We start from the raw sequence: 19,530 nt of genomic DNA, 5'->3' as shown, positions 1-19,530 counted from the left end.
TTTGGAAATGGGAGTCGCGGCTTGGAGTTTGAAGCGGATTACGTGGGACAGGAGAAGTGAACTAATCTCTTTTCATCAATGGAAGCTACAGCTTTGTTGTTTGCTTTCAAAACTTAGCTTGTAGCAGACGTGTGCACATTTTTCAGCATGACGTCTCTCTGATCCACTGGTGAAAGGACACGTTGATCCTCTCCTCTTTCATCTAGAACTGCTTCAGACATCAAAGTGTATGCAGAAAATTGGTGAAGATTGCACGACTGTCTGTGTCCTATGTGTTGTGTTGTGTTATTTTTGTTATTTTGACTTCAAAATGGCGCCGCGAGAGTGGCTGCCTTTCCAGCAGCTCCTATATTTTGTTGTTCTACTTCTTCCTTTCATAACTTTGCTGCTGTGAATTGGGAATTTCTCCATTGCGAGACTAATAAAGGTTTTCTTATCTTATCTTATCTTATTGTAGCACTAGGAAATCGAGGCTTTTATTTTATCGGAACACGTTCTCTTGTTCCGGTTGTATTGTCGGCTACCTTGATGCCAAAATTGTATGGCTCGTCACCAACCACTCAAAACAGCGCGGAAATACCCAGATGACGCACTTTGAGGATTAGAAAAAGATCATGGGTGCGTGGGAGAGACGAAAACCACAACTCGAATTCAGTCATCGTCTGGGGGACAGTTTCGTTGTTGATTCTTTGTTGCTGAACACAGAGGACCAAAATAGCGGAGAGGACTATTGTCACCCACACTTGTCGTTCTTGTAACTACTTTAATATCGATTATGTATTGTGAACCGTATCGATCCAATTTCACGAAAGCGTTTACTGGAAAGGGAAGGGCGAGGAAACAACGCCTCCATGTTTTGCCCACGAGATGGCGATGTAGGCGAGTAAATATAACGTCATCTGAAGAGCGCAATAGGTAATTAACGTTTCTAACCTTTTCACCAACCAAAACATTGACATACATGAATATAAACCACTAAAACCAGTGAAACAAGACAATATGCACAGTTTGAACACGAACACTGCTGAGATACACGAACCAAAACTATACTTAAATGATTCTTTTAATTATGAGCATGCACATAAAAGTTACATAATTTTATCAAATGCTCCAAGTTTTGAAACGCAAATGTCTTGAACGTAAAAGCTAGGCACTTGGGCAAACTGTTTAATTATTGACATTCAATGATATGGCAAGTGATTGGATGTTTTTATAAAGTGCTAGGTTGCTTATTAAAAAGGTTCAGATTTTTTAAATTGTGTTTTTTTTTTTTTTTGCTTGGCTGGAAGGAAATAATGGCATTTCCACAGAACAAACTGTACAAAGAATCGTGGTCGGTTTTTTTTTTAGTACTGGTACCACAATTGTCAACCAATGAACAGTTGTGTCTCACTGCAAACATGTAGTCGTTCTACGAGTGCATAATAATGTCACACAGTAAAAATGCCACGAGTGAGACAAGGGGCGCCATAGACACATCCAATATGGCGGAAGCTCTGACGTATCTGATATCAAAGCACGCCCTGTGTATATTTTGAAGTCTATGGTTGCCAAGACAGAAACCAGAATGGTGCCTTCATCGGCTCACTTCAATCGTAGGACATAACGAGTTTTTCCTTGCAATTATCACGTACACATGTAATATATACGTCATATCCAAACTAGTCGCTTTGGATCACTCTCGATCAACTTGTGGCCGATTGAATAGACCCACTCGTCGCCCGAGTGCGTTTACGTATGCAAGGGACTTTAAAGGCAGCGCGAGGCATGTCATAAACGGCTGGGCCGGGAAGCTTGGTGGTGCGTTTGAGGCCAGTGAGGCGGTACCTTCCGAGCCTCCTTCACTCTGCGGCGCAAACGAGCTCTTCGGAACAGAAATGGCGGAGGGGGAGTTGGACGTGGATTCGTTGATTTCCAGGCTTTTAGAGGGTAAGAGCGTCTCTTTCATCGCGGATTGTGTGCGATTCGTGGACATTGCGTCCCTCTGTTTTGGCCCAAGGGGCCAAAAGCTGAAAGCGTTGCTCGACTCGCTAATAGGACTGGTGGGGAAGAAAAATGTCTTGCTGGTGAAATCACAGCCGCACCTTGAAGCTTACTTCACCCCTTTCCCCTCTTTATCCCGCATTTGTTTCTCCACACGTTGTTAAACGGGCACTCAAATATTCGCCACCGATGTGTGGCGTTTACGTGACAACGAAAAGTTGTCGTTTCGCGGCCGTTGGCGCTTGGTGAGGTAAATGTCGTTTATTCACCCCCTGACAATGTGTCATTACAAGTGTATAGCACGTCATGTCATCACTGGAGCGTGCCGAAATCAAACCAGCCAAGTTGGCGTCCTATTTTTAAATAAGTTGATCGTGTTTCTTGAACGCAGCACGGTGGTGGGCGGCAGCTTCAGGTTCACCCCACTTGTTAGAGTGACTTGGTCATTATTAACGTACGCCGAAGACGTCAGCGCCGTTATTTGGTTCTGGTCGAAGGACACACTTGAGGCCCGATGTGCGCCTGTTGAATTTTCTAGCAGTCTTAAGAAGCAGCAAATATTTTTTCAAGATGTGGCGCTCAGAAGAGAGAAGGCACGACTTGTGCATGTTGTGTTTACGTGCGAATATTTACACAAGAAAGCATGGGATTAATAGAATTTGTCTGTGTACAGTTTTCCACCTCTATATTCCCATTATACAGCACACTTATTGTAATGCCCAAATGTGGGAAAGGAGAGCCACAGTCGAGTTGACACAATGAATGCACTCAAATCACGCAAAGGGCTGCTGGCAACACTCAGGGCATGATCGCCACTGGCACATGTATTTTTGTTTTGGATGGTCTCTAGTATGGATTTTTATTGTGGATGGTTCTGCAACCCAGAATGTTGGCCGGCTGTGGTTTGTTTATCTCAAGGCAGAACGCTGAGACACAGTCACTTGGTGTCATTTGTAAACACGCGGAGGCCTGAGTCGCTGAACAAATACTGAAGAGTTTGCACACGTGCAAGACTTCAGCTCAGCCTAATCATCATCCAGATTGGTTGGGCGTGTTACAAAATTGATTGCAATATTGACTTGATTCTCGCAGTGTTACAAGCTGACAATACAGTGAGTGATTCCCTGTTTTGCGTGACCTGTTTTCAGACCCACCCACAAGAAGTGAAAATCTGACATAGCCAAAATATGCATGTTATTTTGATCCTCGCAGTCTACACTACTGTCTGTGACTTTGAATGGGTGTGGCCTTAAAAGGCGGGGCCTGGCCTGAGTGACTTGGGTGTCAGCCAATCAAAGTGTAGCATTGGCTTTTCTTGGCTCAGGATTGCAGCTGACCGTTTGTGTGTTGAGTGCTTCTCAGTGACTGGTTGTTCAATTTGGTGATAGACTCTGTAAAACTACCTCTACCGAAGACTTAACCCGACATGAAGCTCCTCAACTCACTTAAACACAATGTCTTGTCATCAAGAGGCAACCAAACCGCGACTATGCGGGAGTTCACTCTACACTAGTGTATGCTAACAAAACAAAACAAAATAAATAAAATGAAAATTGTCACATAAAAATCAACCACAAGTTAGGTGTCGGACAACGGTACATCCCTTCGCCGTCAACTGACCAAAATACATTTTGGTGTTTTGTTTCAATGGCGACGGTCGCATGGGTACACGCAGCCGCAAAGCTGTCTTATTAAATGTCAGCACACACAGCTGTCCGTGATCCTAATAAATAAACCAAGCGGTGACGAGGGGCAATACGGACAGGAAGCCAAAAAGTGGCTGCCAGTCCGCCTGTGCACAAATCCGAATGTCTGGGAGCAACCGCGGTCATTTATAACGCCAGTTTACACCGAGAGACTCTTTATGATGACATTTTGGAGCTGCGTATTTTGCATTGCCGGCACGGCGCGCTGTTGTGGAAACAACGGCGGAGCCTGTGCGCCGAGGAGCGTTTGCTCCCTGGCACAGTCACTGGGAAAGGGGGCTCAGGCCAGGACCTGGACCCGATCTTTCCAGATGGCACTCCGTTGTCTCAGTTTCGTTGGGCTCACAAAGATGCCCATTCTTCTGGAAATGTCAATGGCAGAATAAAACGGCCTGTGCAGACTCAGTGTCGCATTTTCTCCCTCCTAGTTACTCTTGAGTCCTTCTTCCACCTTGGTGGATGCACGGTTAGGGCCTATTTGAAGGACTGTCAGATTCAGAAAACTTTTTCCCCCATTAGAGGTCTTTCACAACTGCCGTAAACATTTATCATTGGCTGTTTAATCGTATGTATGTGTGTGTGTTTTTTAAGGGTTTCCACACTGTACAGGCGCTCCCTTACATCTGAACATTCATATTACAAACATTTCGGAGAAAGTCAAGTCAAAAATGTTCTTCACAAGATATCCTACGTGCTCCCTCTAGTCTAAACATACTACTGTTATTAATGTTGAGTTTGTGGAAGTTAATTTAATAAGCAGAAATATTTACCTGTTTTAGTCCATCTCAGAGGGCGGCCATTTTGCCTTGTACTGCCTCACCTGCCGTCGAATGAAGATGACATGTCCCGAAAGGCAAAGGTGACGACAATCACAGTTCACCTGTTTAATGGATTTGGTCATGTGACATTAGCAAGCTGAGCCCTGAGGCTCGATGATGTCATTTTCAGCCGACAGCAAGTGGCCAAATGGCCGCCCTCTGAGATGGATACAAGCAGGTGGAGTTTTCCACTTAATTCACATTCCACAAACCCAATATTAATCAGACGACTGTGTTTAGACTTGTCTTTGCGCATCGAACATATTCTTAAACTGGACTCCCGCTTAAGACTTTCATGTTACTTCAAACATTTTAAATACTTGCCAGTGGGGAGGAACTTAAAAAAATAAAAAGAGATGCAGTGTACTTCAGCACACAAGAAGAAGAGGCGGATAAGGTGCTCAACTAACCTCCATTGGCGTAAGATTGTATGAGATAATAAACTTAAATTGTTGATTGTCATCATTTCCCGAGTACCAAAGTTTCTACGTAATTACAGTCACACCTATGCTACTTTGCAATAGCCTGCCAATGTGTTTTGCAATCTACGCTAGCATTAAGCTAGGTGACTTTCATGAGGCCAAATGATATTGCTTGGCTGAACGCTGCGGGGCTCGAACACGGTCAGTTAGTAAAATAGCGAGACAAATAAACAGCATCTGATTTGGGGAAATGTGTTGAAGACGTACAGGAGGCGGACAAACAAATATTTATTCCCGGCTACCCAACGAGTGCTGACGGTTGTGGATAAGATATTGTATATGCTGCGAAAAAACACTCAGCATGCAGTATAGTGCAGGTCCAAATGGCAGCGCCGCGGACGCCGACTACATAATACATTTGGAAAGCATCGGACAGGAAACACACTTGGCTCGGCTAACGCGGCGCCCCATGCGTTGCTTCCAGTGGGCTCGCGCGGCTCCCTTTGCCAGCTCGTCAAGCTCTCATTCCATCAACTGAGAGAGGAGAGGAGCCTCGCAGCGCTCCCTCTTTGTCCCGACAGCCGACTTCCTCAAAAGCTGCCGTACAGCGACGCCCATATATGGCCTGGCTTGCTCTTCAGACCAACACTGCTGCCGCTGCTCCGAAATGAGTGGAAAAAATGGTTGGCCTCTGTGGCCAGTCAAGCAGGAGAAAACCAAATGTGAACTCATGACCTCTCCTCCCCCACAGTGAAATACATGGGAGTAAAAAAAAAAAAAAACTAGCGAAAAAAATGGAAAGTAACAGTATGACCAAAAAGGTTCGACTCGTAAATGGGCCTTTATGAGTCGTTTGCGCTGGTTCACGCACGCACATTCCTTCACGCTCCCAAATACACTCACACACTCACACCGTCACAGTTAATTTAGTAGTGTATCCAGGAAATGATTTTGTTTTTGTTTTGAACAAGTCACCGATTAGACTAATGTCAGAGACACGTGGTAGGGCCTTGAGAAACGAGCACGTTTTAGGTAACTGGTGTGAAAATGATGGATGGGATCTCATCCATCAACCGTAAGAAAGTGATTCCGAACCAAAAACAAGCTTGAGGAAAGGTTTGTGTGAGGCCGTGTGATTTGTGTATAAAGCTGACGGTGCAGGTGTGCCTTTGCCTTTTTGCCGGAGGCGCTCGGTTTGCAAATCAGCAACTGCGGCTTCGTTGGCCGACACCTTGCACGCTGGGAATTGCTCTTGCTGGGTTGCCATGGTGATGAGATGTGCTGTGCTTCGTGTCGGGGGAGGAGGGGGTATTATGAGACGTCCACTTTTTTTTGGTACCGTCACAACGGCTGCTGGGAAACACCCCCGGCACAAGCTCACAATGGAACGTCCCAAAGTCAAGGTCACTGTGTGTGAAAGAGAGCTAAAAAAAATTAAAAAAAAGTGTGTGTGTATGTTTGTGTGTACGCCTGCGCCTGAAAGGGGATTCCTGTGTGTGTTTGTTTGTGCTATATCAGTCCTGACTTGTCAGTTGATCCGGCTGCCCAGTCTGCGAGCACGCCATTGCATAACAGAGCGAGGGAGGGCCGTGAGGTCACGCTCCTGACACACCTTCGCTTTTCTCTCGACTCTCTTTCACACCCACACACCTTAAGTCTTTCAAAAACACACACAAGCCTTCCAGTCTGCCTTTCACACATACACACCCGGGCTTTCTCTTTCACACACGCACCTCTTTCGCTGACTAATTTTGCATGCGCATACACGTGCTTGAGGCGATGAAACCCCTAAAAAGTTTGTTCAAAAGGGACCCGCCTAACTTTTTGAGTTGCGTCAAATGAATAAGCCACAACGCTCGAAAAAGAGTTTCGTCAGAAATAGCCTAAATTGGGTGAACAAGGGACGGAACCAAATGTTTGGGGTGTATGTTTATCGCCAAAAGTTGGGTCAAATGAATAAAACACAATTTTGGTGTGTTGGTCTCGTTTTAACCCAATTTGGGTTACTTTTGACCTCTTCTTTGATAAAACAACCCAATTTTGTCTTAAACTGGTACAGTCATACCTCGGTTTTTGACCATAATCCGTTCCAGAAGGCTGTTCGAAAACCGATTTGTTCGAAAACCGAAACCAAACTGGAATTCATTTTGACCCAATTTTTGGGAGGGTTAAACGAATAAACCAAAAATGTTGAGTTAGGACACTTTTACCACCCAACTTGGTTTATTTTTTTTACCCAACTGGTTGTGTGTGTGTGTGGATAGATATCCATCCATCGATCTTCAACATTGCTTATCCTGAACAGTGTCGCGGCAAGTTGCTGGAGCCTATTCCAGCTGACTTTGGGATGAAGGCAGACGACACCCTGAACTGGTTGCCAGTCAGTCGCAGGGCAGATATAGCAAAAAAAAAATTACATCCACACCGCCTATCTATATAATGTTCACCCAAACAAAATTTTGGGGGATTTGTTGGTTATTCTTTTGCCGCGATTTTTATGGGAGTGTGGAGGTTTTTTTATGAATAAACACTCACGAGTTACTTTGGACCCAACTGTTTTTAGGGTGAACGCCTGGGTCCACGTGTTCCATAGCATTTTGAAAAGCAGCAGATGATGCAAAAGAAAAGCGAACGTGTTCAGGATTTATGGAGGGGAGTAAGCGTGCCATTGACACTTTGCTCTCACGTCCCCCAGTGCGAGGATGTCGCCCGGGAAAGATCGTCCAGATGACGGAGGCCGAGGTGCGCGGCCTCTGCATCAAGTCCCGGGAGATCTTCCTCAGTCAGCCCATCCTGCTGGAGCTGGAGGCACCCCTCAAAATCTGTGGTGAGCCCCAGCCGTCGGTCGACACGCCCCCACCCCACCTGTTCTTAACCAATCGGCGCGCCGTCCGTTCCCCGCACGCAGGTGACATCCACGGGCAGTATACAGACCTGCTCAGGCTCTTTGAGTACGGTGGCTTCCCCCCAGAGGCCAACTACCTGTTCCTGGGTGACTACGTGGACAGGGGGAAGCAGTCCTTGGAGACCATCTGCCTGCTACTGGCCTACAAGATCAAGTACCCGGAGAACTTTTTCCTTCTGCGGGGGAACCACGAGTGCGCCTCCATCAACCGTATCTACGGCTTCTACGACGAATGTGAGCACGCCGCGCTTCGGCGACGCTGTCGGCCGACGTACCGCGTTGTCACTTACCCCGCTAATTGACCACCAGGCAAGCGGCGGTTCAACATCAAGCTGTGGAAGACTTTCACAGACTGCTTCAACTGCCTGCCCATTGCCGCCATTGTGGACGAGAAGATCTTCTGCTGCCATGGAGGTACGTACGCCAGGCAAAGGACGTGGGTGCGTTCTGGACAAGGAGCGTTGGATGAAGCCGCTCATGTTGTTGTGATACTGTACCACACGCAGGTCTGTCGCCTGACCTGCAATCAATGGAGCAGATCAGACGCATCATGAGACCCACAGACGTGCCAGACACAGGTTGGTGGACACACACTTTAAAAGGTTTGCACGCTGCTACACAAGTCAAATTTAAAGACATTTGAATATGAGTTGCAATTGCTCAAATGTTAATATTACATGAATTGATGTTAGGGTAGCACATCTGATGCTAGCTGAAGCAAAACCCCCTTCAAAAAAACACCTAGCAAAAAAATAGCTCCTGAAATTTGTTTGGAAATTTTGGAACAGTGAGTCATACACACGCATTTTCCCAATGGATGATAATTGTCTGTCTGGAAGAGAAAAAAAATCTGTCTGTTTAGCTGTAAAGGTGCATTGTAAATCGTAAAATGTATTTGATACTTTTCAAAGAGTTTGATCATCCCAGTGAAAACCAAATGAATGTAGAAACTTATCTCTCTCTCTATTCAAGATAAATAAAACAAATCTATGATGTACTTATATTCTATAAATAAAACGTGATCAACATAAGTTGAGTAATGGCACTTACATCATTTAACAACTTTCAGTAACAAATAGACCTCATTTAGCAACATCCCTTTCAAATATGTTGACCACAAGAACAATTCTTCCAACATGACTGTCAACACATTAACTACATAAACTACTTACGATTATTGGATATGAGCACCACAGGTGAGGAGTAAAACTACTGACATCAAAAGGTCGCCCAGTTAAGTAAACGAAATGACGTCTGTCCATTTTAAATGTCCGGCGTGTTCTTACTTTTTGCGTTCACTTCTTCGGTGGTCCGTTGAGCTCTTGACACCCTCTGATGGTTATTGCCATAGCGCCACCTACTGCTTAAAGGTCTTAGAAAACAACAACACCACGTACTGTATCTTTGTTTTGTTTGTGTGTGTTTTTTTCCCGACACAATTTCCTCTTAATTGAAAGTGGAGCGGACATATTAGTCTTGTGTTATTAAAAGTTCTGGTCGGAGTAATACTGCATGTTTGTTGTCATAAAAAGCGGCCTCTTCTCCTTTTAAGGGAGTCAGAGGTGCTCGCCGCCTTTTTTTTTTTGCCTCACATCCTCTTTTATGGTCTGCGGAGCGGTGCACCGCGTGCACGTCGCCACACGCGCGCACACAGCAGCAACTCAAAGCTGTCCGGTACCGTCCTCCAGGCCTATTGTGCGACCTCTTGTGGTCGGATCCGGACAAGGATGTGCAGGGCTGGGGTGAGAACGACCGCGGCGTCTCCTTCACGTTCGGAGCCGACGTGGTCAGCAAGTTCCTCAACCGGCACGACCTGGACCTCATTTGCCGAGCCCACCAGGTTCGAAGCCCGACGCGATGCGATACGTGAACTCGGCGCGTGGGATATTTACTGACCGTGCGGCGCCCCCAGGTGGTTGAAGACGGTTACGAGTTTTTCGCCAAGAGGCAGCTGGTGACGCTCTTCTCGGCTCCCAACTACTGCGGCGAGTTCGACAACGCCGGCGGCATGATGAGCGTTGACGAGACCCTCATGTGCTCCTTCCAGGTGCCCGCTCAGGAACTGCAGACGGAAAGTCGCACACGGTACGCAAACATCGTGTATTTAAAACTGCGCTGTGTTCTTCAGATCCTGAAACCCTCCGAGAAGAAAGCCAAGTACCAGTACGGCGGCATGAACTCGGGCCGGCCCGTCACTCCTCCCCGCACAGCGCAACCTCCCAAGAAGCGATGAAGGAGGACCGACGAAGAGAAAACGAGCGTCAGCGTCGGCATCTCGCGGCACACAGATCCACCAACTGTTTAAAACAACAAAAACAAAACAAAAGACACAACCCAGGTTTTCTTTATCTCCCACTGAACTGCCCTTCGTCTACCCCAACGTTGCCCTCTCCCATCTATGTAACATTCAAACATTAAAAAAATGTGACAAAATACACCAACTGTGGGGTCATTATTGTGTTTTGTTGTTATCTAGACACACACACCTGTATTGTATCGATTCAAAACCCCTAGGGTTCGATCGAACCCAGGTTAAGGACCACTGCAGTACATTTTCCTGTTCTTTTGTGGGACTTAATGGTGCATTAGCGCCGCCATGTGGCATTGTCAACAGCAAGAGCAAATTTGCTGCCGCCACCTGCCGGTGGGGGTCCGAACAGCACACGCATTTCACATTCTTACCTTGGTAGTACAGTAATAAAGATGGAAAAAGTATGAGATTGTATTGCCGTTTTGTCAGTAGGTTTACCTGGAGATATAATCCCGCAATTCCACAGGCATAGGTGGAACACTTTTAACTAAATATTGTACAAAGGAATCTTGTCCAATCAAATATTCCTGTTAGCGTATAACGACTCAAATTAAAACATCCCGAATTTCCACTTTGTTTTTCCTTAAGCCTGGGTGCAATCTTTCAAACTACCCAAATGTACCCAATGTGCACCATTAGACACACAACCATGAACCTTTACAAGTCCTTTATTTACAGTCAAATGTTTCATGAGTCACACTTGTGCAAGCCACAAGGTCCGGTAAACATGTACAGTACAGTACACAAACATGACCGCTGAAGCAGAAATGCAGCAAACGCAGAATAGTTACCGATGCATATTTTTGGGGGGGCAATTGTGACCCCCTCCCAACAAAACCCCCCCACGGGCGTAGTTTGATCTTTTTCGCCATACTTTTAAATTGCTTAACAGAAAGAGACACCAACCCCCTCCCTTGCTCCCCAAAAACTAAAATATGTAATGTTCTACTTGGAGAAAAGAAAGTCCTATAAGGCATTAAAACAAAGTAAAACATCAGTCTATGTACTGAATGTGAGGCACAGTGCATCAGTAGAAATATAAAGGACACAAATAAGCATTGCTTAGCAGGCAAATACAGGTGAAAAATAAAGAAACTCAATGCTGCGCGAAAAAAAAGTGCTATTCATATTAAATATTAAAACCACAAATATTGCAGTTTATCTAATGCGGTGATTGGGAATTGTCCAATTTCACTCAATTGGACTCTTAACTTCATGTCTTCAAGACAATCGATGTATCTTTGTTTATCTATTTATGCCAGCGACATATAGTGCCTGACAGAACAATTAAAATGCTCTTACACTAAATGGCAGAAGGTACCTGTTTCAATTGTGGAAGACAAGTTGGGTGGAGCGGTGTCTCAAATGCTCCACTAGAGGGCATCATTGCGCCTTTACAGAGGCCAAGCGAGGGAGAATTTGGCTCAGCTCTGTGATACTTATGAACATTTCATGTAGACAAACGCAAAACTGCGGGAGAACGACGAGAAACAAAAACGATTCCCTTCCATATCCAGTATTGACACGTTCCCTGAAAGAATGTAAAAGACCGCAACCACCAAAAAAAAAGTAAATAAATACTTCAAGAAACTGCAAAAGCAGTCAACTCATTCCTATTGTATGTATAGTGTTACCTTGTCTTAAGTTTAATTTGTTCCTCTACTAAGCTAGCAATTGTTCCAGCACACCCCCTTCCACCAGGGAGGCAAAATTGCGCGCTACTCGATAAAACGCGATAAAAGATGCAACGAAAAGTGCATCACGACCGTGGCTCTCATCGACACTTGGAATTTGGGCCACCCTCAAAGTCAAGGCACCGCTGTAGTCAGCAGTGCTTGTCAGTGTGTGTTTTGCGAGAGACTACACGAGCTTTCGCAGTGGGAAGGACAGCGCGGCACCGATGGACAGACCCAGAGCCAAGAAAAAGGTCATCAGGGATCCGGCGGTCTCCGCATCCTTGGCCTCCACCATCCTGACGACGACAAGGAGTCAACGTTAGCCAAACCGTGAGCCGCTTTGGGGCACCGCGAGGAAGTAGTTAGATGAACTTCACGGAATTTATTTGAACTTAGTCAGCACTTCCACATTCACCAGAGCGCGAGACTTGCGTCGCTTCTGCTTTTTGGGACTCACTGTGGAGCGTAGGACATGGACAGGCAAACAAAGTATCCGCTGGAAACGGAGAAGAGCGCCATGATGACGGTGAAGCCGATGTCTGAGGCGAAGTAGACGGGCAGGAAGGAGCGATCCTGGACGTTACACAGCATCAGGAGCGGGATAAAGACCACGCGAGAGACCACCAGCAGCGGGAAGAGACGCGACTCCTTGCGGGGCTGAGAAGACCAAAATATGCTTTACTTGGATTCCAACGGAGGCGAAAGGACAATGAACGAATGAATATTTCTCTCCCACATCCGATGGCATTTTACGAAATGGCTACACTGTCAAATATCGCTCAACTGAGAGATGGCGGGGGCACTCATTAAATCATTCATTTCATTCTCACCCATCGTATCACTGTGGTGATCGTGCGGCCAAGCCAGTCGTTGATGTTAAAAGTCAGGAAGCAGCACACGTTGATGAAGTAACGGTCTGAGTGGAGAACAATCACCATTGGACAGTTAGAAGGAAAAAACTAACAAAAACAACAAGCCTCCCAAAGGCATACCCCAATTTCCTTTTAACGGCGTCTTGAAATCAGGGGATGACGTCTTGACGTCGGCGGTGATTGCGGGAAACACCGACAGTGTGACCGTGAACACAAACGTCACGCAGAACGCCATCACCCAAATCTGCCAAAAATCAATCCAGAAATAAAACAAATCGAATGTTTACAGTCCACAGGCAAGTATGAATTGAAGAGTAGCACCGCGCTGCCTCACCGCAAGGGTTCAGGTTTGTTTTTGCGCACACCTACGGGAGGCTCAGCACTTTGCGGTGATGAGAAAAGCCCTAAGGGGGCGAAAATCGATGCTAAGTTCTGTTGGATGTTAGCATTAGCCTTGTATGTTAGCATTCGGCTCGAGGACTTCTGTCAAGACAGCCATTCGATGGTTTGGCTTTGGTGTTTGAATAGTCACACGTATGTATGCAACATATGTTTTAATTCTCTTTTGCTTTGTGTCAAGCTTTGCAGTAAACGTCAACTGAGAATGACAAACAGCTTGAAGCACGCACACGTGACTTCTTATTTGGAGAACTGTGTGAGAAGAGAGGCGCTTCGGAACAGGGTTATAAATCCATCCATCCATTTTCCGAACCGCTTGATCCTCACTAGGGTCGCGGGGGGTGCTGGAGCCTATCCCAGCTGTCTTCGGGCAGTAGGCGGGGGACACCCCGAACCGGCTGCCAGCCAATCGCAGGGCACACAAAGACAAACAACCATCCACGCTCACATTCACAACTAGGGACAATTTTAGAGAGTTCAATCAGCCTGCCACGCATGTTTTTGGAATGTGGGAGGAAACCGGAGTACCCGGAGAAAACCCACGCAGGCCCGGGGAGAACATGCAAACTCCACACAGGGAGGCCGGAGCTGGAATTGAACCCGGTACCTCTGCACTGTGAAGTCGACGTGCTAACCACTGGACTACCGGGCTGCCAGGGTTATAAATGTTTGGGGATTTTTCATTATAGTTAATTTCCTTTTTTTCAAAAATGATACCTTTTAGTATTTTAGTTTTTTTCAATATATGGAGGATTTGTCTTGTGCAGGATGGGAAAAAAAATGTTCATTTTGTTCGTTTTCTTTAACAACCTTGCAAAGGATGACTTAAAAAAACAAAAACATCACCTGATAAGTTCAAGTGTGCTTTAACAATTTGAACTGTTTTTAAAGTGTGTAGCAGGGTTAAAACTGCAGAGCGGTCTCGCAGGATGTGTATTTTGGGGTCTGGCACGTAACCTTTGGCATCAACTGAGGTTCACAGCGCTCCCCTTTGAGAAGCCCGCCGATGCTCACCTTCTTGAAGATCTCGATGAGGGAGGCTTTCTCTTGCTTCTTTTCCACCGGCGCCTCGGACAGGAACGCCTCCTTGCTTCTGTCCCGCTCGGCCTTGCCTTCACATTCCTCCGAGACGCCATCTTTCTTTGGGCCGCCGGCCACCGAGCCGTTTGCGAGGCCGTTGAGCTTGCCGTTGTCCACCGCCGTACTCTCCGCTTGACGACACACACAGACGGACAGTGAGAGTGGCATGCGCGCGTCCCAACAAACGGTGCCTTTGTTTGACCGCCACCGCGACTCCACACGGGTGAGTGGCGGCCTAATGAGATAATGGCTCTCAAATTGATTTAATTTCACAGTAAACGAGGGACCCAATCACGGGCTTAAGTGGTTAAGTCAACAGGAATGGATGCAGACGGTCGAATGTGTGCGACCCTTTCAAGGTCGGTGCATCGCTGACAGCTTTATGACCGCCGTCAAGATGAAAAGACATGTCGTTATACCACAAATTCTTTGCGGGAACAGCATACGAAGATGAAAGGGGTGGAAAAGTTACCATCGCAAATTACAAGTACTTTTTATGTTGGAATTGGACAAATCATCCGTAAGCGCTCACCCGTAAGCAGCTCAACCGTGGCGCCGGGCTCGTATTTGGCGCTCTTCTTCAGATAATAGCGGGCAAACTCCTGCACACAGACGATTTCTTTTACACAAATGGGACGCAAAAGAAGGAGTGGAGCCCAGCACCCCCATATACTGACCAAGCGGGGCAGGAGCAGGTAGCAGAAGAGTGTCACCAGGGTGCCAACGCACGGCGTGATGAAGTAGCCCAGCGCCGCCGACTGAGATTCCGCACCACCTGAGGGACAAGCGGGCACGTTTAGCGCGCCGAGGAGAACTTGATGAACATTCCTTTTCGGTTACCAGGCAACCAGAAGGATCTGCGTGTGCGCTTACTGGCATTGGCCAAAAACATGGCAATGGCGGCAAACGTGCCAGCGAGGCCTTGGCCGCTCATGAAGATGGCGCTGTACTTCTGGGGCAGCATGCCCACCAGGCCGAAGAGACTTGCCTGCATCACGGCGCCAAATGCTGCGGGAGGAGGGCCGCAGATAGTTTTTAGCAGGGTCGCGCACGCTGCCCGCAAAACGGCGGCCGCCGCCGCTTACAGTTGATGAACCAGATGGTCGCCATGGTGACGGAGAAGAAGCGGTCACTGTCCATTTCCACCTTCACCAGCACGGCGGTGAAGATGAAGAGCAACAGGATGAAAACCAGGCTGCCGGCAATGCGCACGGCCTCGGATATCCTGGGTTGTACAGCAAAAGGTGTCAAACCCGAGGCCCCCCGGGGGTCACAACGGGTCCATTACATCATTTTATGTGGTCCGCTAAAGCAAATTCAGTGTCTGCATGAACATAATCGGCTGCAGTATATGAGGAAACGTTGTCATTTTACGGTCAAGAAATGAAGTTGAGACTAATTCCAACCCCAAAAGTAAGAGATGCAATTTTACCATTAAAATGAAAAGTCATCATTTTATGAGAAGGACTAAAAACAATTTAGATCACCTGCGTTACGAAGAGAAATTTGCAAAAGCTGTCATTTTAAAGTTCCTTTTGGAATTTGATGAGGAAAATAAGCTGTTCCATTTCCGGTTGCAAACCAGCACGGTTTGGATAATAGATCATCTATTGATTATTTGTCGATTAATCAATGAATTGGGGCACACATCGACAAACAGCAGTTCGCGCTCTCAATCACACCCAGGGACAATTTAGAGCCTGCCGTGCATGTTTTTGGAATGCGGGAGGAAACCGGAATACCCGCAGAAAACGCACAAAAGCACGGGGAGAACTCCACACCGGAAGGCCGGAGCCGGAATTGAACCCTGCACCTCCGCACTGTGAGACCGACGTGCTAACCAGTCCCCCACCGCGCGGCCGGAAAAATTCATCAAGTGAAAAAAATTTGATCCTCAAGTTTTAATGTGAATGATGTTCTAATATCAAATGCTGAACGGCAAAAAAAAAGGAGAGAATCTGATCCACTGAGCGTTTCTGTGACTTTTCCTGTCTTTCTGGGTCAACCTGCTGATGACATTCACGGCAATAATGAGCAGGAATATTAATTCCTGACGTTTGTGAGGCACGTGACTCATGAACATCAAAGGTTTGCCATCCGCGTGACCTCTGCTAAAAACGTCCGTCCGCCCGACCGACCTCTGGTAGAGGATGGAGTTGAGCAAGGTGAAGAGCAGCAAGGGCAGCTGGGACAGTAGGGTCATACAGCTGTTGAAGTACTTGCTGTTGCTGTTTTCACTGCCGCCTGTGGCGTTGAACGCGTTCAGGCGCTCTTGGAAATACTGCAGAGAGGAGAATTTTTTTTTTAATAAAATCCAGTTTCGGCAAATTTTGGAAAAGGGGAACAGACACTGAAGAAAGGAAGCGATGGCAACTCGTGATGATACGGGTGACTGCCATTATGCACTTAAAAACAATTTGAAGTGTGAAAGGCCACTTGTTAGCTTCGGGCAAAGAAAATGAAAGCAACACACAGATGAAGATGAAGGGGTTGATCAAGATGGCGCTAGTTGGCAGCCGCCTGCGAGAGCTCTTCAAGAGCTCTGCTTTTGGGTTGTTGTTTTTGTCTCTTATTATTATTATTTTTTTTGTAAAATGCTGGCTGTCCTTGATGTGAACCCATCGTGGATTAATTTCAGCAATTTGGCCACAGCATTCGTCAAATGAGAAGAATCTCCGCTTGATGGTTGCGCCTTCTCGACAGCGCACGTGTATCAGCAGTGAAAAGCGAACCGATCTCTTTTTTTTCGTCAATGGACGCGACAGCTTCTTGTTTACTTCCAAACTAGATTGTAGCAGACGTGTGCACATTTTGAGCATGACGTATCTGATGCACGCACGGGTGAAAGGACGCTATGACGCTTTCCTCTTTCATCGATAACTGCTTCAAAAATAAAGCGTAGGCTGAAAATAGGAAGTATTTTGTTTTTGTGTTAGCTGTTCTGTAAAGCGCCTTGTGGCAAGTGCAGCTGTTGTGAAAGTGGCGATATAAATAAAGTAGGCACACGATTCATCTTTATCAGTCATATAATAATAATACATTTCATTTATAAGCGCCTTTCAAAGCATACACACGCACACACACATCTCCATCGCCCCCTTTCTCTCTTTTTTACCAATGAGGCAGTCATGAAGAAGTTCCATGGTAGCAGCGTCCCCAATCCCAGGATGAAGAAACATATTCCCACCAAGTAGCCCCTGTAACATAATACCAAATATCCACATTTGAATAAGGTGCCATTGCCTGGAGTGCAAATACAATTCCGACTCACCAGTCGGAAGGAGCATCTTTCCGTCCCTTCATTCTCATGCAGGGGTGTTCTTGCCAAGCTAAAGGGCACAAGGCGAGGACTTCTAAGCACAACAGTTCCAGAAAAGAGTCACTTGCGTTTTCACTTTTCACACTGCAGTGCGGGAGGACAAAACACAGCTATCAATGTGTGCATCATGGAGAATGTAAGGTGTGCAAAAGTACAGAAAAGGGGGCCAGGAAAGGCGTGGCGGCAAGCATCTTGCCAACATTTTGCCAACCGCACAGTTGTAAAATGCTGTCCTTTTACAACTCTGCTCGTCTGAGACAGCACATGTCGGAGGAAATGAGAAGCTATGTTCAGAGAAGGGGTCCCACGGCATCACATGGTCAGAAGTTACTTAAACAGGAAGTAAACACTTGTTAAAAAATGGGTCGAAGATAAGAAGGCAGTCTTAAAAAAGTCACCTGAATCTTAGGAAGGAAGGATGCAAAATAAAATAGGTGTCTGGGGGAAGGAAGAGGAAATGACAGAAGGATGTCGAGGTGTCTGAATAAAAAGCAGGTCTGAGGGTGGAAGCGACGAATGAGGTCAGGAAAAAAGTAAGACAAAATAGCAGGACAATGCAAGACTAAAAAAAAATGGTGCGAAGGAAAGAAGTAAGCGCAAAAGGACCAGGTCTTTGGCAAAGGATGGATGTAAGAATTTGAATAAAATAAAACAATAAAATTGTGTCCGAAAGAAGGAACAAAGGAAGGAAAACGAAATCAGTAGTTTTGGCCAAGATAAAGGGTCAGCTTCAACGACTAGAAATAAGACACAGTGAGTTATCATGTTGCAACATCACAAACACATTAGTGCTCAAAACACCAAACACAGTGGAGCCCTGCAGCTACTCGGATTCATTGATTGGGGTTCTCTCCCCCCATACGGTTGTCTTTGGCCTGCCACCACCATTTTTTTTGTGGAAAACTCACATCGTAAATATTTTGCGGGGACTTAAAAAAAAAAAAAAACAACAACAACACATCTCAAGAAGCGTTATTTCCACGCCAATGTTCGCCCTATCCCAGTGAATATCGGGGGTCCATTGTACAAGATAATCGTTGATTTGCTATTGCTATGAGCACACCTGTTGGGGTTTTAACTCAAAAACGCGTTTTCGTAAAATAAATGATTTAAAGAAAACGTGCTGGGCAGAGCGTATCGTGAAACGTGTCGACCTTCGCTCAGGTTTGACGCCCACATGGTTTTGTTATGAGGAAGAAAACGACATTTTATTGACGTTACGCGGGTTTGCGAGTGGGAAGGCGCTTACTTGAGGGGAAAAAAAGCGTGTGTCACTTCAGGTGGCCTTCCCGCCGAAGATAGAGACGTGAACAAATCCACAAAAATGCTTCCTCCAATTGCTTCCTGGTTTCGTGGCGTCGCAGCTGGAAACCGTTGTTGTTTTTGCGTGGCTTGGGCTCAAACAGACACATTTACAAAGACACACAATAGGCCAACCATTCCTTGTCCACGCATCATTGAAGGCAGCACAGGCGCCAAGATCACTTTTCAGTCTGAGCACTTCGGATATGACGTCACATTCAGTCGCGTCATCGTGGCGTCATCATACCGCGCGATGACGCGACTCACCCTGTATTCTCTTTATGTATAAATAAATTGTTCGTTTTGTTTTCTGTGACGTGAAATTTGACTTGTTCAACTAAGGTTTTTTTTTTTAAATCCAGCGGCCACCCGGCATTTTCTGGTCAATTTCGAAATGGGACTCGCAAGGGGAAATTGAGATTTTAATGTCCAGAATAATTACGGATTCAATTCACTTTACAGCAAGCAGCAATTTGGCAAATGCTGATGAATAATATCAAGTTATTCGTACCTCCCAGTGTAAATTTACTGTCTAGCAAAACATACCAGAAATTACATGGTTTGCTCATTGAAACAGCCACATAATTTAGCTTTAAGAAAATCAACATAAAGTGTCACAGAAGAGTTAACTCCAAATTACGGTGCGAGCAATGGGTTTGGGGGGCAGCTGGTGAGGGGCAATGGAAAAAACATTCAGAGTTGTGAAGAGGAACAGGTTTGAAATATATGAAGTTTAA

At 46.1% G+C, this 19,530-nt stretch overlaps 2 protein-coding genes across 3 annotated transcripts; one reads left to right on the top strand and one right to left on the bottom strand.

Moving 5' to 3' along the window:
* The first annotated feature begins 1,615 nt into the window (after window positions 1-1,615).
* Window positions 1,616-10,269, top strand: LOC147209376 (serine/threonine-protein phosphatase PP1-beta catalytic subunit). The gene is made up of 8 exons (XM_086105232.1): window positions 1,616-1,929; window positions 7,625-7,756; window positions 7,838-8,068; window positions 8,144-8,248; window positions 8,341-8,412; window positions 9,523-9,674; window positions 9,747-9,881; window positions 9,963-10,269. The coding sequence occupies exons 1-8, from the start codon at window positions 1,878-1,880 to the stop codon at window positions 10,065-10,067; spliced, it is 984 nt and encodes a 327-aa protein (XP_085961358.1). The 5' UTR covers window positions 1,616-1,877; the 3' UTR covers window positions 10,068-10,269.
* Window positions 10,270-10,797: 528 nt separating this feature from the next.
* Window positions 10,798-18,986, bottom strand: LOC147209375 (equilibrative nucleoside transporter 2-like). Of its 2 annotated transcripts, none has more exons than XM_086105230.1 (13): window positions 18,741-18,986; window positions 17,444-17,575; window positions 17,288-17,369; window positions 16,311-16,453; window positions 15,258-15,397; window positions 15,046-15,180; window positions 14,850-14,947; window positions 14,705-14,774; window positions 14,107-14,303; window positions 12,814-12,937; window positions 12,652-12,737; window positions 12,279-12,478; window positions 10,798-12,117 (listed from the first exon to the last, which is right to left on the bottom strand). In XM_086105230.1, the coding sequence occupies exons 2-13, from the start codon at window positions 17,479-17,481 to the stop codon at window positions 12,006-12,008; spliced, it is 1,425 nt and encodes a 474-aa protein (XP_085961356.1). In that variant the 5' UTR covers window positions 17,482-17,575; window positions 18,741-18,986; the 3' UTR covers window positions 10,798-12,005. The 2 variants fall into 2 exon arrangements, with proteins under 2 accessions (XP_085961356.1, XP_085961357.1); XM_086105231.1 differs by having other exon boundaries at window positions 17,444-17,501.
* Between the last annotated feature and the right edge of the window lie 544 nt (window positions 18,987-19,530).

The sequence above is a fragment of the Hippocampus guttulatus genome, chromosome 2 (genome assembly GCF_054856545.1).
Source record: "Hippocampus guttulatus isolate MCC_2025c chromosome 2, RoL_Hgut_1.0, whole genome shotgun sequence".
NCBI lineage: Eukaryota > Metazoa > Chordata > Actinopteri > Syngnathiformes > Syngnathidae > Hippocampus > Hippocampus guttulatus.
This window is presented reverse-complemented; position numbering and strand designations above follow the sequence as displayed.